Source organism: Mobula hypostoma, chromosome 7 (genome assembly GCF_963921235.1).
Source record: "Mobula hypostoma chromosome 7, sMobHyp1.1, whole genome shotgun sequence".
Lineage (NCBI taxonomy): Eukaryota > Metazoa > Chordata > Chondrichthyes > Myliobatiformes > Myliobatidae > Mobula > Mobula hypostoma.
Genome location: NC_086103.1, coordinates 17,922,695 through 17,940,123, shown reverse-complemented (window position 1 = coordinate 17,940,123; position 17,429 = coordinate 17,922,695). Strand labels below are relative to the sequence as shown.

Below are 17,429 nucleotides of genomic sequence, written 5' to 3'. Positions count from 1 at the left end.
TATGCAATTAAATGATTGAACTTTATAAATCTTAATCTGGATAGAGGGTTAGTAAAGAAAATAAAAAGAAAAAGGGCCCATTTTAAGGAAGAAAGTCTATTGTGCATCGTTGGAGCTCACTGATACGGCTATTCATCAACCTCCTCCGAGTGTCGCCGACCTCCGAGCGTAGGCAGCCCTCAGATCCTCACTCCTCAGTCTACTCCGTCCAGTGGTCTTCCAACTCTCTCCATTCACATCCTTTCTCTCCATCGCTTCCCGAGGAAAGACCACGAGAAACCAGGATCCCAGACACAGAAGAAAGAACAACATTTCTCCCATTGGATAGCCCCCGCATTCCAAAGTTCCGTTATCTCCAGTCATATCCCAAACATTGCTGCTACAGAGAAACCATCACCTTAACAGTGGAACATTACACAGAAGCCATTACATTAGCCTTAGCAGTGAAACCTTACAGTGTTACACTCTCCCCCCACTGAATTTAATCATGTCCTCATGACGTTGAGATAATTCGCCAACTCTTCCTGCAAAAGATAAAGCCCAATCCAGGTGTAAAAGGCAGTGACATAGTTCCCCAACACAGTAGGGGTCACACTCTGTTCCCCTGGGGCTACGTAGGCCAGCCTATCTGGGGGTCTCCTAATTCTCTGAGACTTCCACACCCCCTCATCTAACTCAATAGGAGAAGGGCCGGGAGTCTCTTCCTCAATTAATGGGGAGTTAGCAAAAGGCAGCATATAGCACAGAACCCAAGGAACGAGCTCAGAGTGCTCACAGTCTGGGGTCTTGGCCAGGTGGTAACCGCCTCTATCTTTGCTGTCAACTTTCCCCCTTTTTCCTATAGTTTCTCCCTGGCTTGTCTCACAGGGACACTGGACATTACCGTCACCGGGAACAGGTGCGCCGGGGCATGCTCTGCTTGAAGGTGACCTCTCTCTTCATAGTGTTCCTGATAATCACTGCCATTGCTCGCCAGTACAACTGAGGGCTTCTGCAGCTCAGGCCTCACCAATACCCCAGCAGGAAATCCTGATTTCCCCATCGAGATCTTCCGGAGCGTCCACTAAGAGGGCCTTGCCCTCAGGCACTCCGGGAAATTTGGGGGTCCCCATCACTCTTGCTACCTCCCTGAGTCAGACCACCAGTGGCTTCCACTGGGTGAGCCATACAGTCCCTCATTTAAATTCGGTACCCAGCCCAATGCAGCCACGCACATCCTCAAAAAGCAGCTTGAAACACCGGGTGCATGGACAATGTGCCCAGAAAGCTCTTCCCAGCTTCCTCCTTGCAGGCCCCCATGAGCCTCCTCAGAAACGATAGAATTGTCTTTAAAGTCTCCGCCCCCAGCTACGGGAAACTCAACTTGTGACTCAGCCTGCTCAGCTACCTTCTCCTCCTACCTGACAGTATGGACAGGCCATGGCCCCGCCTCACCTGGGTCAACGATAGACGCTGGCGGTCCCACTGCCATTACGTAAGCACTAGTCTGAACTAAAACAAGGTCTGAGCCTGCCATTTTATCAAAACTCTGCGCTACAATTTCAGCTTTGCCAATAGCTTTAACTGTACTCAAAAAATCGAACTAACAATTCATCCGGGCTACGAATATCCACCCCACAACACGCACACTCACAACACACTGGAGGAACTCAGCAGGTCGGCCAGCAGCCGTGGAAAAGATCGGTCGACGTTTGGGGCTGGAATCCTTCATCAGGACTAAAGAGGGAAGGGCAGAGGCCCTATAAAGAAGGTGGGGGGAGGGTGGGAAGGAGAAGGCTGGTAGGTTCCAGGTGAAAAACCAGTAAGGGGAAAGATAAAGGGGTGGGGGAAGGGAGGCAGGCAAGGTGAAGAAAGGATAGGGGAAAACACAATGGGTAGTAGAAGGAGATGGAACCATGAGGGAGGTAATAGGCAGCTGGGGAAGGGGGCAGAGTGAAATAGGGATAGGGGAAGGGAGGAGGAGGAATTTACCAGAAGTTGGAGAATTCTATGTTCATACCAAGGGGCTGGAGACTACCTAGACGGTATATGAGGTGCTGCTCCTCCAACCTGAGTTTAGCCTCATCATGGCAGTAGAGGAGGCCACGTATGGACATATCTGAATGGGAGTGGGAAGCAGAGTTGAAGTGGGTGGCTACTGGGAGATCCTGTCTGTTTTGGCCAACGGAGCGGAGGTGCTCGACGAAGCGGTCCCCCAATCTGCATCGGGTTTCACCGATGTAGAGAAGGCCGCACCTGCAATAGATGACCCCAACAGACTCACAAGTGAAGTGTTGCCTCACTTGCAAGGACTGTTTGGGGCCCTGAATGGTGGCAAGAGAGGAGGTGTAGGGGCAGGTGTAGCACTTGCGCTTACAGGGATAAGTGCCAGGTGGGAGATCCGTGGGGAGGGACCAATTCCTGCGGAAAGCGGAGAGGGAAAGATGTGCTTAGTGGTGGGGTCCTGTTGAAGGTGGCGGAAGTTGCGGAAGGTAATGTGCTGGATCCAGAGGCTGGTGAGGTGGTAGGTGAGGACAAGGGGAACTCTGTCCCTGTTGTGGTGGCGGGAGGATGGGGTGAGAGCTGAAGTGCGGGAAATGGAGGAGATGCAGGTGAGGGCATCATCGATGACAGCAGAAGGGAAACCACGATCCTTAAAGAAAGAGGACATTTGAGATGTCCTGGAATGGAAAACCTCATCCTTGGAGTAGATGCAGCGGAGACGGAGGAACTGGAAATAGGGAATGGCATTTTTGCATGTGGCGGGATGGGAAGAGGTATAGTTGAGGTAGTTATGAGAGTCAGTGGGCTTGTAGAAGATGTCAGTGGACAGTCTGTCTCCAGAGATGGAGACTAAGAGATCGAGAAAGGGGAGAGAAGTGTCCGAGATAGATCAAGTGAATTTGAGGGCTGGGTGGAAGTCAGAAGTAAAGTCGATGAAATTGATGAGCTCAGTAAAGGTACAGGAAGCAGCACGAATGTAGTCGTCAATGTACCAAAGGAAAAGTTGGGGAGCAGTACCAGAATAGGTTTGGAGCACAGACTGTTCCACATAACCAACGAAGAGACAGGGATAGCTAGGGCCCATGCGAGTTCCCATAGCTACACCCTTAGTCTGAAGCAAGTGGGAAGAGCCAAAATTCAGGGCTCCGAACAGTACTTCCAAGTGAGGCAACACTTCACTTGTGAGTCTGTTGTGGTCATCTATTGCATCCGGTGCTCCCGGTGCGGCCTCCTCTACATCGGTGAAACCCGACGCAGATTGGGGGACCGCTTCGTCCAGCACTTCCGCTCCGTCCGCCAAAACAGACAGGATCTCCCAGTAGCCACCCACTTCAACTCTGCTTCCCACTCCCATTCAGATATGTCCATACATGGCCTCCTCTACTGCCATGATGAGGCTAAACTCAGGTTGGAGGAGCAACACCTCATATACCGTCTAGGTAGCCTCCAGCCCCTTGGTATGAACATAGAATTCTCCAACTTCCAGTGATTCCCTCCCCCTCCCTTCCCCTGTCCCTATGCCCCCTCCCCCAGCTGCCTATCACCTCCCTCATGGTTCCATCTCCTTCTACTACCCATTGTGTTTTCCCTGATTCTTCCTTCACCTTTCCTGCCTATCACCTCCCTGCCTCCCTTCCCACACCCCTTTATCTTTCCCCTTACTGCTTTTACACCTGGAACCTACCAGCCTTCTCCTTCCCACCCTGCCCCACCTTCTTTATAGGGCCTCTGCCCCTTCCCTCTACAGTCCTGACGAAGGGTTCCGGCTCGAAACGTCGACCGATCTTTTCCATGCATGCTGTCCGACCTGCTGAGTTCCTCCAGTGTGTTGTGAATGTTGCTTTGACCCCAGCATCTGCAGATTATTTTGTGTTTTCAACACGCACACATTAGTTACCGATAACCCCACAGAGGTGCACTACCCCAGCAGCATCCATACCAGCACAGATTTAAACACGCAATCCATTGACTTAATGCTCAAGGCAATCTCGCAGCATCCCACGGAATCAATCCCGAACGTAGCCCCCACAATTGTCACCCTCAGGCCTGGCCAGCACGTGTTTGTCTCGGGGAAAACAACTTTTGGCCCCACCAAACTGAGAAATCTCATTTGTGTGGATGCTGCGTGATGTGTTGCCCAGTTACAGATCCGCACCGCAAAATATCAGACAGTACACTGTATGCAATTAAATGACTGACCTTTATAAATCTTAATCTGGATAGAAGGTTAGTAAAGAAAAGAAAAAGAAAAAGCGCCCATTTTAAGGAAAAAATTCTATTGTGCATTGTTGGAGCTCACTGATACGGCTATTCATCAACCTCCTCTGAGCGTCACTGACTTCCGAGCGTAGGCGGCCCTCGGACCCTCACTCCTCAGTCCACTCCGTCTGGTGGTCTTCCAACTCTCTCCATTCACATCCTTTCTCTCCATCACTCCCCGACGAAAGACCACGAAAAACCAGGATCCCAGACACAGAAGAAAGAACAACATTTCTCCCATTGGATAGCCCCTGCATTCCAAAGTCCCGTTATCTCTAGTCATAACCCAAACATTGCTGCTACAGAGAAACCATGACCTTAACAGTGGAATATTACATAGAAGCCATTACATTAGCCTTAGTAATGAAACCTTACAGTGTGTTACACTATGTACAGCAGGATAGTCAATATAATTTGACTTGACTTGAATACGGAAATACAGTTGTGTCAGCATGAATGAAGCAGTCTGATGGACTGGTGGAGGAAGCTGTCCTGGAGCCTGTTGGTCCTGGCTTTTATGCTGCGGTACTGTTTCCCAGATGGTAGCAGCTGGGACAGTTTGTGGTTGGGGTGACTCGGGTCCCCAAAGATCCTTCGGGTCCTTTTTACACACCTGTCTTTGTAAATGTCCTGAATAGTGGGAAGTTCACATTTACGGATGCGCTGGGCTGTCCGCACCACTCTCTGCAGAGTCCTGCGATTGAGGGAATTATAGTTCCCATACCAGGCAGTGATGCAGCCAGTCAGGATGCTCCCAATCGTGCCCCTATAGAAGTTCTTAGAATTTGGGGGGCCATACCAAACTTCTTCAACTGTAGGTGAAAGAGGTGCTGTTGTGCTTTTTTCACCACACAGCCGGTACGTACAGACCACGTGAGATCCTCAGTGATGTTTATGCCGAGGAATTTAAAGTTGTTCACCCTTTCGAACCCAGATCCGTTGATGTCAATAGGGGTTAGCCTGTCTCCATTCCTCCTGTAGTCCACAACCAGCTCCTTTGATTTTGCGACGTTGAGAAAGAGGTTGTTTTCTTGACACCACTGTGATGATATCAGGGCGATGACTTCTTCTCTGTAGGCTGCCTCATTATTATTTCAGATTGGGACAATCAATGTAGTGTCGTCAGCAAATTTAATCAGCAGATTGGAGCAGTGGGTGATAAGTATACAGAGAGTAAAGGAGGGGGGCTTGGTACATAGCCCTGAGGGGCACCTGTGTTGAGGGGCAGAGGTGAGGGAGCCCACTCTTACCACCTGCTGGTGATCTGACAGGAAGTCCAGGATCTAGCTACACAAGGCAGGGTGGAGGATGAGGTCTCTGAGCTTCTTGTCGAGCCTGGAGGGAATTATAGTGTTGAATGCTGAACTGTAGTCCAAGAACAACATTCTCACATAAGCATTCCTCTTCTCCATGTGTAAGGACGGTATGTAGAGCTGTGGATATTGCGTCGTCTGTCGACTGGTTGCGTTGGTAGGTGAATTGTAGGTGGTAGCACACTGCTGATGTAGCCCTTGACCAGCCTCTCAAAGCATTTGCTTGTTACTGAGGTGAGGTGAGTGCGACAGGATGCCAGTCATTCAGATATGCTACCTTGGTCTTTTTAGGTGCAGGAACAATGGTGGATGTTTTGAAGCAGGAGGGCACTCTACACTGGGAGCGGAAGAGATAAAAAAATGTCTGTAAATACACCAGCCAGTCGCATACATCCTGAGTACTCGTCCTGGGATGCCATCCGATCCCACAGCCTTGCGACTGTCCACCCATTAGAAACAACTGCATACTTCGGCATCAGAGATAACCAAGCTGCCGGTCGCATCAACTGCAGATCTCCTCAGGGGCTCAGTATTGGCAATATCAAATTGAGCGTAAAAAAGATTTAGCTTGTCTGGGAGAGAGGCATCGATGTTGGAAACTCCACTGCATTTAGCTTTGAAGTCTGCGATAGTGTGCCGTCCTTGCCATAACTGCGTGTGAATCTGAACAAATTATAACTTTGCAAGGACAAGTTTCATCCACCCACAGTAGCCCTAAATGATGGCAACTAATTCTGCTGTATATACTGATAAATAGTCATTAAGATGTTTCTTTATTGTTACCTGTAATTCAGACACAAAACAGCCACACCAACATATCCAGCTGAACTATCTTTTGATCCATCAGTAAAAAAATGGTTAACATATCACAATAATTTTCCTTAATAAATTGATTAACCACCAGACTCTTAGGCATATCAGGATCCTAGGACTTCAGTAAATCCCATGACGTAAAATCAACAAAGTCATTGGAAAAAAACAAGGTTGGGTTACTGAGAAAGCTACAGTGGGACAAATTATATAATCCAGCAAAACCATATTCCAAGCATGATAAGAACCCAGCCACCCTAAACTAAAAAGACCCTTCTTGCAATGTTGTCAACAGTCTTTCAATACACTTTTAACAGGTTGATCATTTCTCTGTCCTTTCAAATTAATCCAGTATCTTCAACCTCTGCAACTGTAAGGGTAATGGTCCCACTTCAACCAGTAAAGGTGAAACAGGGGACGACCTTCCTGCACCACAACAGTCATAAAGCCTGTGCTTGTATCACATCCAAACATTTTAAATTTGAAGATGAAGCTGATCCATAAGCGACACAGCCATAATCAAGTACAGATCTAATTAAACAAATGTAAATGGTCGACAGAGATTGTCGTGTAGCACCCCAACAATACCCACATAGACACCTGATGACATTTAATGCTCTTTTACATTTATCAATTATTTTACTGATATGGTGCTTCCATGTCAGTTTATAATCCAGCCAAAATGTCAAGAAATCTTACCACTGACGCTTCTTCAAGAGTTTGACCACATAATTTCAAATCAAATGCTTAAAACCCCATCTATGTTGCCCCCTTTTCGCTAATTGCAACCTATACAGTACAGCTACATTGGAAGTTCTACCTCTAATGCATAAAGTTGCAACAACTGCAAAAAGTGATTAAACGACCCCTGTACCCATCTCAGAGAAAATGTCATTAACGTAACATTAAACAAAAAAAGGCTACAACTACTACCTTGTACGGTCCCATTCTCTGGCTCACAGAAGCCAAAGTAAACCTTCCCTACCTTACCCGACAGACCGTTCAAATAATAAAAGAACTCAGAATAAATGAGATACCTTCCTCTCACTCCTAATTTTCATAACAATCAAAATACTTTCCCTCCACAAGTTACCATGTGCTTTTGCAATATCAAAAAATACTCCTGATGTCATCTTACAGTCAGACTCCACCCATGATAGGAAAGGCGGTACCGGTGTCCCTTACTTTTTTGTCCCGAAGAGGTGGTGGGAAGAGTTGGTGCAAATCGGGGAGGGCGTGGAGAAAACCGGTTCGACGGGCTTCCGGAGATCGCGCACACCCCGGAGCGTCCGCGCGATCGCCTTCCGCCTGGTAACGTCGTGGCGCTGCGTGCGCGCCCCCGGCCGTGTCGCGCCGCCACACGGAGTGCAGGCCGAGCCCGCGCCATGGCCGCACAGGTGCAGACTCTGCCACCACCACACCGCGCCGCCGGCCCGGCCCCCGAGCACAGCGAGCCCCAGGCCGCCACCAAACGTCTCATGGCGGCTCCGCCCCCCAAGGTCAATCCGTGGAGTAAGCCGGCTCTTGCCGTCGAGCTGGGAACTCCGAGTCCTGGGCCTGCCGCAGAGCCTGGGCCCGAGGCCCGGCCTGAGCCACCGGTACAGGCCGGAGACGGCGCCGAGGAGCTGAAAGTCGCCAGCGGCCGCAGGAAGGAATTTATCGAGGCTCCGCCGCCCAAGGTGAACCCGTGGACCCGAAGAGTGAGTGGGAGCGGCGCGGATGCCGATCCAGGTGGGTGCGGGAGGCCCAGACCTGGGCAGCAGCACCGTGGGTGGAGCTCCCGGAGAGAGCGCGGGATTAATTCTCTGTTACCCCACCGACTGAGGCGGCGCCCATGAGGTCCGGGTTCGGGCCGTTTCCCGGGATGGGGAACTCAACCCAAACCACAACATCCCGAGTCCAGGCGGGGCGCCGCTGGCTCCTGGTTTTGAACATCACTCACAACTCCTATTCTGCAAACACCTTCTCCTCCTATCGACTCCTCCACCCTCCAGCAACCCCCCTCCCCTCCCTTTCCCTTCCCCACCCCCGTCCTTCACCCAGCCCGCCCCTTCCCCCTCAACCCCTCCCCCCGTCCCTTCCCCCTCAACCCCTCCCCCGTCCCTTCCCCCCTCAACCCCTCCCCGCCCCTTCCCCCCTCAACCCCTCCCCGCCCCTTCCCCCCTCAACCCCTCCCCGCCCCTTCCCCCCTCAACCCCTCCCCGCCCCTTCCCCCCTCAACCCCTCCCCGCCCCTTCCCCCCTCAACCCCTCCCCGCCCCTTCCCCCCTCAACCCCTCCCCGTCCCTTCCCCCCTCAACCCCTCCCGTCCTGTCCCCCCTCAACCCCTCCCGTCCTGTCCCCCCTCAACCCCTCCCCGCCCGTCCCTTCCCCCTCAACCTCTATCTCCCCCCACTCCAACACACCCCTCCCCTTTTGACTTGGCAGGAGAACAGACTTGTTCTTTGCAGTGAACCCCTTTGCTCACTTCCTGTTATATCTCAATCTGTAAATCCTCTGCATGATTATAAATCAAGGATGCTGGTCTTCAGTGAAGGATTTTGGAAATGTTTGAACTGAGCTTTTCCCTATGCATACTGCTGGTTTGGAAGACTGAATCCAGGCAGTGTAAATTGCGCTGTGTTCTGCAAAGGGAAAATGATTTGTATATTGTGCTGTACCTGTCTTTGATTCTTATGGAATTCTTTTATAAATGGATGTTTTTTGGGATTGTCAATACAGGCAAAAGTATTCATGAAGGAAAAGCTTTTAGAGTACGGTCCCTTTCCACCAAATGAGATTTATTAATCTTGTGGCACGGTAAGAACAAAACATAGTGAATAAAGTTGATTTTTGATCTTTGAAAACAAAGATGGCATTTAGCCACAAGAGATTTTGCAGATCTGGAAATCTTGAGCAACACACATGCAAGTGCTGTAGGGACCGTCCACCTTCCTCTTCATTTGTTCTTATTCTTCTCCCCCATCTTTAATTCTGGCTTCTGCCTCTTTCCAGTCCCGATGATGGGCCTTGGCCCAGAACATCGACTGTTTATTTTTCTCTACAGATACTGCCAGACTCACTGAGTTCTTTGAGCATTTAGTGTGTGGCAGATGTAGCAACAATTTTTAGTTCCTTTAACATAGATGTCCCAAATTGTTATTTTCTGCAATGTTGATGTAGGTGGCAAGGTTGTAATTCATTACCATGTTAATGAGTTGGAAGTTAATGAGGGCCTCCTTTGGTTGGGGTTGCCCATGGATGTTGTATTCTAGCTGTCTACATGATACACAGGGCAGAATATAGAGAACAGGCTGTTGCCTGTGTAGCAGGCTCCCCTCTCCATGCAGCTCATGGATCTACAGGAATGACAGGCAGAGACCGATACAGTTTGGCACCAGTGGCATCGCAGGAGTTGCCAGTGAGCATTGAACTCAAGATAGGACTGCCTTCATGGCTCCAGTTCTGGATCTTTCTTCAGGGTTTACTTCCAAACACTTGGCCATGAGTGGTATAGCCACAAGGCAGCGGAGGTTTGAGATCAGAGTTTTCCTTCCAGATGAGTTGCCACCAATGGCTAATGAGCCCCATCTGCCCGAAGTGACAGGCTTTAATGTGCCAGTAAGCCGTCTTGGCTTCTTCTTTCAGTAGAAAGTGTTTCACTGGGTTTAGCTAACGAAGGCCAGGGGCTGGACGGTTGTCGGAGGCTTTTTGAGGTGCATAAGACAGTGGAGTAGAATTAGGCCATCTGGCCGGTCGAGTCTGCTCTGCCATTCAATCACGGCTGATCCTTTTTTCTTCCCTCCTCAACCCCAGTTCCTGGCCTTCTCCCCATAACCTTTGATGCCATGTCCAGTCAAGAACCCATCAATCCCTGCCAACGACCTGACCTCCACAGCTGCACATGGCAACGAATTCTACAAGTTCACCACCCTTTGGCGAAAGAAATTTCTCCATATCTCTGTTTTGAAAGGGCTCCCGTCTATTCTGAGGCTGTGCCCTCCTGTCCTAGACTTTCCCACCATGGGAAACATCCTTTCCACATCTACTCTGTCTAGGCCTTTCAACATTCAGAAGGTTTCAGTAAGATCCCCCGTCATCTTTGTGAACCTCCTCTGGACCCTCTCAATGCCAGCACCTAAGGGGCCTAAAACTGTTCACAACACTCAAGGTGAGGCCTCACCAGTGCCTTATAAAGCCTTGGCATCACATCCTTGCTCTTGTATTCTAGACCTCTTGAAATGAATGCTAACATGGCATTTGCCCTCCTCACCACTGAGGCACACCATTGGGAGCATTTAATAGGCAGTGGGAGTTTATCCCCACTACCCCTGCACTTCATCCTGACTGACAAACTTAATGCATGAAGACCAAATTCAGAAGATGGTATTAAAATAAATAGAATACCATGTTAAGAAAATCAGTGATAGACCAGAAGCTTGGGAAGTTTTGGTCATTATGAAAGGTTAATGAAAAGTAAAAGGGCAAATGTGGAATATGAAAGTAACTAGAAGATAATGCAACAATAAGAGCATCTAAAGATGAAGAGAGAAGTTAAAGAAAACAGTGGTCCCTCAGAAATTGCACAATTAATAACAGCAAATAAATAATCAATTGTTTTGGATTGTTCTTGGTAGCAGTAGAACAAGACTCACCCCTGTAGTATTAGGTGTTCAATAGGCTATAAGAAGAGAGGAATTTAAAACTATTTACTGTTTAAGATATCATTAATTTACATAGTACTTTTCTAAAAATGTAGATAAGTCCCCTGGATCTGATTGTTTTAAAGGATCTTAAAGGAAGTGGCTACTGATGTAGAATTGCCTGGAATCTGGAGGTGTCTCAGAAGACTAGAAAACAACAGACACCATTATTGAACAAAGGGCAGGTGGAAAGAAAGAAACTATATACCAATTAATCTGAAATCTGTTACTGGAAAAATGCCGGAATTTTTTTCCAAAGAGTTTAGGATGTAATAAATCACAGGAAGAGAATTATGGTTTTATGAAGGGAAAATTAAACTTCAAATTTGCTAGAATCTTTTGAAGTTAAAAGGGAAACCAACAGATGAGTTTGGAATTGCAGTGATAAGAGTTGTAGAGCCATATAGCATAAAAAACAAATCCTTCAGCCTAATACATTCATCTAACTGTAAAATCTGTTCTAATTCTATCCCATTGGACCTGTATCATTCTCCTATCCAAATGCCTTTTAAAATCCATAGTTCATACCCACTACCTTCTTTCTGTGCACACATCTTGCTCCCCAGATTACCCTTGAATTTCTCCCACTGACCATAAGCCTGTGTTCTCTCATTTTAGACTCATCACTCCAGCCTTTTCTATGCCATGTACCCCTACCATTAACCGAGGAGTCCATTGATCCCAGGTTGGGAACCACTGTCCAAGAGCAAAGGGTTTTGACTAGCTTATCTGCACGGCTCATAATTTAATTAACATCCATAAGGTCACCTATCAGTCTCCTACAGATCAGTGTTTTGTGCCTTGACCTAGGAAGGAAAGCATGCTGAATCCCTATCCACTTGCGTTGCCATTTTCAGAGAGTTATTATTTGGGTAAAACTGGACATTAGAGACATAGGGTAGAGGTTTTGAGCGAGACCTTTGTCACCTGAAAAGTTTTGAGTACCTGCCTGGAATATGGTACAGGCAGAATCTCTAATAGCATTTAGGAGGTGCTTGGATGAACCTTTGAAGTCTGGGTATGACCTACAGAAGGTTATTTTAAGAGTGGGGGAAAAAAAACAATTCCCATTGAGGTTAGAGTTGGAATCAGATGCACGTCAGGTCAGACGGTTTGCAGGCCATTACTTCCTACGAGAGGAAAACCAAACATCATGAATGGCTGCTTTTCTGCATTAATTCCTCATAAAATGTGGTCTGATCTTCATCTAAGTCACAATAATAACACAATCTGCCTAAACTATTAACACCCAAACAATTGTACTTTTCACGTCTTTATTGAACATATTGTTTAATCATTCACAGTCCAGGCTGGAAAAGTACGTGAACCCTTGTATTGAATAACTGGTAGAACCTCCTTTAGCAGAAAGCCTCCACCAAACATTCCCTGCAGCTGCTGATCAGGCTTGCACAATGGTGAGGAGGAATTTAAACCATTCCTCCATACAAAACTGTTTCAGTTCCTCAATATTTCTGTGATACCTTGCATGAACAGCCCTCTTCAGGTCATGTCACAGCATCTCAATTAGGTTAAGGTCTGGACACTGACTTGGCCTTTCCAAAACATGAATTTTCTTCTTTGTAAACCATTCTCTTGTTGATTCACTCTTGTGTTTCGAGTCATTATCTTGTTGTATCATCCAACTTCTATTAAGCTTTAGGTGACAGACTACTACCTTGACGTACTCCTGTAAAATGTCTTGATGCAATTTTGAATTTATTGTTCCCTTGACGATTGCAAGCTGTCCAAGCCCTGAGGCAGCAAAGCAGCCCCAAACCATGATGCTCATTCGACAATGCTTCACACTTGCGATGAGGTTTTGATGTTGGTATGCAGTGCCCTTTTTCCTCCAAAAGTCATGGTGTGCATTTCTGCGGAAAGTTCAACTTGTCTCATCTGTGCACCGAACATTGTCCCAGAAGGGTTGTGGAACATCTATTACAAACTTGAGTCCTGCAGCAATTTTGTTTTTTGGAGAGCAGTGCTTTCCTCTGTGGTGTCCTTCCATGAACACCATTCTTGTTTAGTGTTTTTCTTACAGTGGACACATATGTAGAAAAAAGGAGGAGGTCCTGAAAAAAGAGTTTGGAAGGAAGCTGAGAAGCAGGACCTCAGAGGTAGTAATCTCAGGATTGCTGCCTGTGCCACGTGACAGTGAGGATAGGAATAGAATAAGATGGCCGATAAATGTGTGGCTGAAGAATTGGAGTAAGGGATTCAGATTTCTGGATCATTGGGTCCTCTTCTGGGGCAGGAGAGGCGGGTTGCACATGAATCCAAGGGGGACCAATGTTCTTGCGGGCAGATTTACTCGGGCTTTTGGAGATGGTTTAATATGGCATTGGGATGGGAACCAGTATGATAGAGTTGAGGATGAGCCAGCAGGCTTACAGGTAGATGATGTATGTAACACGAATGTAAGGAAGAACAAGCCAATGATTGCGTACAAATGCAGACAGAGCAGAGGGTTAATTTGTACTGCAGAGGCAAAATTGAAAAGGGCTAAGAATGCAGGACTGAAGGTGCTATATTTAAACGCGCCTAGCATTCAGAATAAGGCGGACGAACTCGTGGCACAATTAGAGATTAGTCGGTAACACGTGGTCATTGCTGATTAGTGCCTTAAAAAATGGCCATATTTGGGAGCTTAACATCAAACGATATACTTTGTATCAAAACGACAGGTGGGAAGGCATAGGTGTTGGTGTGGCTTTGTTGGTAAGAGATAGAATTACATCTTTAGAAAGAGATGACATAGAGTCAGAGAATGTGAATCTTTGTGGGTGGAGTTAAGTAACAGCAAGGGTAAAAAGTCCATTATAAGATTCGTATATAGGCCTCCAGAAAGTAGCCAAGATGTGGGGTTCAGATTGCAAAGGGAGCTGGAAAAGACATATAATAAGGGTAATGACACAATTGTAATGGGGGACTTCAATGTCCGAGAAGATTGGAAAAATCAGGTTGGTGTCGGATCACAAGAGAGGGAATTTGTTGAATGCCTTTGAGTTGGATTTTTAGAGCAGCTTGTGCTTGAGCTTACTTGGGGAAAGGCTATCTTATATTGGGTGTTGTGTAATAACCCAGATCTTGTTAGGGAATCCTTAGAAGGGTTCTTTCAATACGATCGAATTCATACTGCAATTTGAAAGGGAAAAGCAGAAGTCAGATGTATCAGTATCATAATGGAATAAAGGGAATTACAGAGGCCTGAGAGAGGAGCTTGTCCAGGTGGATTGGAGGAGGAAACTTGGGGGGGGGGATGATGGCAGAGCCAAGGCAGCTGAAGATTCTGGGAATAGGTCCCAAGGCGCAGGATAGACATGTCCCACAGAGGAAGTTGTTCTCAAATGGCAGGGCTGGCAACCATGGCTGACAGGAAGTTAAGAACTGCATAAAAGCCAAGGAAAAGGCATATTATGTAGCAAAAGTGAGTGGGAAGTTAGATGATTGGGATTAAAATCCAACAAAAGGCAACAAAAAAGCTAAAAAGATGGGAAAAGATGAAATATGAGGGCAGACTAGCCAATAATATATAGCAGAATATCAGAAGTTTTTTCAGTTATATAAAGAGTAAAAGGGAGTTCAGAGTTGATATTGGTCCACTGGAAAATCATGCTCGTGAGGTAGCAATGGGGAACAAAAAAATGGCAGATGGATTTAATGGGTACCTTGCATCTCTCCTCACTGTGGCAGACACTGGCAGTGTGCCAGAGGTCCGTGAGTGCCATTACTATTACAAAGGGAAAAGAGCTAGACAAACTCAAAGGTATTAAGCTGGGTAAGTCAACTGGACCAGATGGACTACATCCCTGCTAACTGAGAGAGGTTGGTGAAGAAATAATGGATGCATTGGTCATGATCTTTTAGGAATCACTTGATTCTGGCATGGTCCCGGAGGACTGGAAGATTGCAAATGTCACTCCACTCTCTAAGAAGGAAGAAAGGCAAAAGAAAGGAAATTGTAGGCTAGTTAGCCGATACTCAGTGGTTGGGAAAGTGTTGGAGTCCATCACTAAGGATGAGGTTTCTGGGTACTTGGAGACTAATGATAAAATAAGTAAAAGTCAGCATGGTTTCTGTAAAGGGAAATCTTAGAACCATAGAAACTACAGCACAGAAACAGGCCTTTTGGCCCTTATTGGCTGTGCCGAACCATTTTCTGCCTAGTCCCACTGACCTGCACACGGACCATATCCCTCCATACACCTCCCATCCATGTATCTGTCCAATTTATTCTTAAATGTTAAAAAAGAACCCGCATTTACCACCTCGTCTGGCAGCTCATTCTATACTCCCACCACTCTCTGTCTGAAGAAGCCCCCCCTAATATTCCCTTTAAACTTTTCCCCCCTCACCCTTAACCCATGTCCTCTGGTTTTTTTTCTCCCCTTGCCTCAGTGGAAAAAGCCTGCTTGCATTCACTCTATCTATACCCATCATAATTTTATATACCTCTATCAAATCTCCCCTCATTCTTCTACGCTCCAGGGAATAAAGTCCTAACCTATTCAACCTTCCTCTGTAACTGAGTTTCTCAAGTCCCGGCAACATCCTTGTAAACCTTCTCTGCACTCTTTCAACCTTATTTATATCCTTCCTGTAATTTGATGACCAAAACTGAACACAATACTCCAGATTCGGCCTCACCAATGCCTTATACAACCTCATCATAACGTTCCAGCTCTTATACTCAATACTTTGATTAATAAAGGCCAATGTACCAAAAGCTCTCTTTACGACCCTATCTACCTGTGACGACACTTTTAGGGAATTTTGTATCTGTATTCCCAGATTCCTCTGTTCCACTGCACTCCTCAGTGCCTTACCATTAACCCTGTATGTTCTACGTTGGTTTGTCCTTCCAACGTGCAATACCTCGCACTTGTCAGTATTAAACTCCATCTGCCATTTTTCAGCCCATTTTTCCAGATGGTCCAAGTCCCTCTGCAGGCTCTGAAAACCTTCCTCACTGTCTACTACACCTCCAATGTTTGTATCATCAGCAAACTTGCTGATCCAATTTACCCCATTATCATCCAGATCATTGATATAGATGACAAATAACAATGGACCCAGCACTGATCCCTGTGGCACGCCACTAGTCACAGGCCTCCACTCAGAGAAGCAATTCTCTACCACCACTCTCTGGCTTCTTCCATCGAGCCAATGTCTAATCCGATTTACCACCTCTCCATGTATACCTAGCAACTGAATTTTCCTAACTAACCTCCCATGCGGGACCTTGTCAAAGGCCTTACTGAAGTCCATGTAGAGAATATCCACTGCCTTCCCTTCATCCACTTTCCTGGTAACCTCCTCGAAAAACTCCAACAGATTGGTCAAACATGACCTACCACGCACAAAGCCATGTTGACTCTCCCTAATAAGCCCCTGTCTATCCAAATGCTTGTAGATTCTGTCTCTTAGTACTCCCTCCAATAACTTACCTACTACTGACGTTAAACTCACCGGCCTATAATTTCCCGGATTACTTTTCGATCCTTTTTTAAACAACGGAACAACATGAGCCACTCTCCAATCCTCCGGCACTTCACCCGTAGACAGCGACATTTTAAATATTTCTGCCAGGGCCCCCGCAATTTCAACACCAGTCTCCTTCAAGGTCTGAGGGAACACTCTGTCAGGTCCCGGGGATTTATCCACTTTAATTTTCCTCAAGACAGCAAGCACCTCCTCCTTTTCAATCTGTACAGTTTCCATGGTCTCACTACTTGATTCCCTCAATTCCATAGATTTCATGCCAGCTTCCTTCGTAAATACAGACGCAAAAAACCTATTTAAGATTTCCCCCATTTCCTTTGGTTCCGCACAAAGCCGACCACTCGGATCTTCAAGAGGACCAATTTTATCCCTTACAGTCCTTTTGCTCTTAATATACTTGTAAAAGCTCTTTGGATTATCCTTCACTTTAACTGCCAAGGCAACCTCATGTCTTCTCTTAGCCCTCCTGATTTCTTTCTTAAGTATTTTCTTGCACTTCTTATACTCCTCAAGCTCCTGATTTATCCTCTGTTTCCTATACATTTCATACAACTCCCTCTTCTTCTTGCCTGAGAAATCTGTTAGAGTTGTTCGAGGAAGTAGCAAGCAGGGTGGACAAAGGAGGGGCAGTGGGTGTCATTTATTTGGATTTTCAGAAGGCGTTTGATAAGCTGCCACACATGAGGCTGCTTAACAGGATAAAATACTAGGGTGTTAGAGGAAAGATACTGGCACAGATAGAGAAATGGCTGACAGGCAGGAGGCAGAGTGGGAATAAAGGTTGACTGCCGGTAACTAGTGATGTTCCTCAGGGACAGCTACTTTTCACAGTTTTATCAATGATTTAGATAGTGGAATTGATGGCTTTGTGGCAAAGTTTG

General features: G+C 46.8%; 1 protein-coding gene across 1 annotated transcript in view; it reads left to right on the top strand.

Moving 5' to 3' along the window:
• Positions 1-7,629: 7,629 nt before the first annotated feature.
• larp1 (La ribonucleoprotein 1, translational regulator) overlaps positions 7,630-17,429 on the top strand; it is a 176,155-nt gene continuing 166,355 nt past the window's right edge. Inside the window, exon 1 of the mRNA XM_063053113.1 lies at positions 7,630-8,096. Within this exon, the coding sequence (XP_062909183.1) occupies positions 7,751-8,096 (346 nt within the window). The 5' untranslated portion in view covers positions 7,630-7,750. The remainder of the gene's footprint in view (positions 8,097-17,429) is intronic.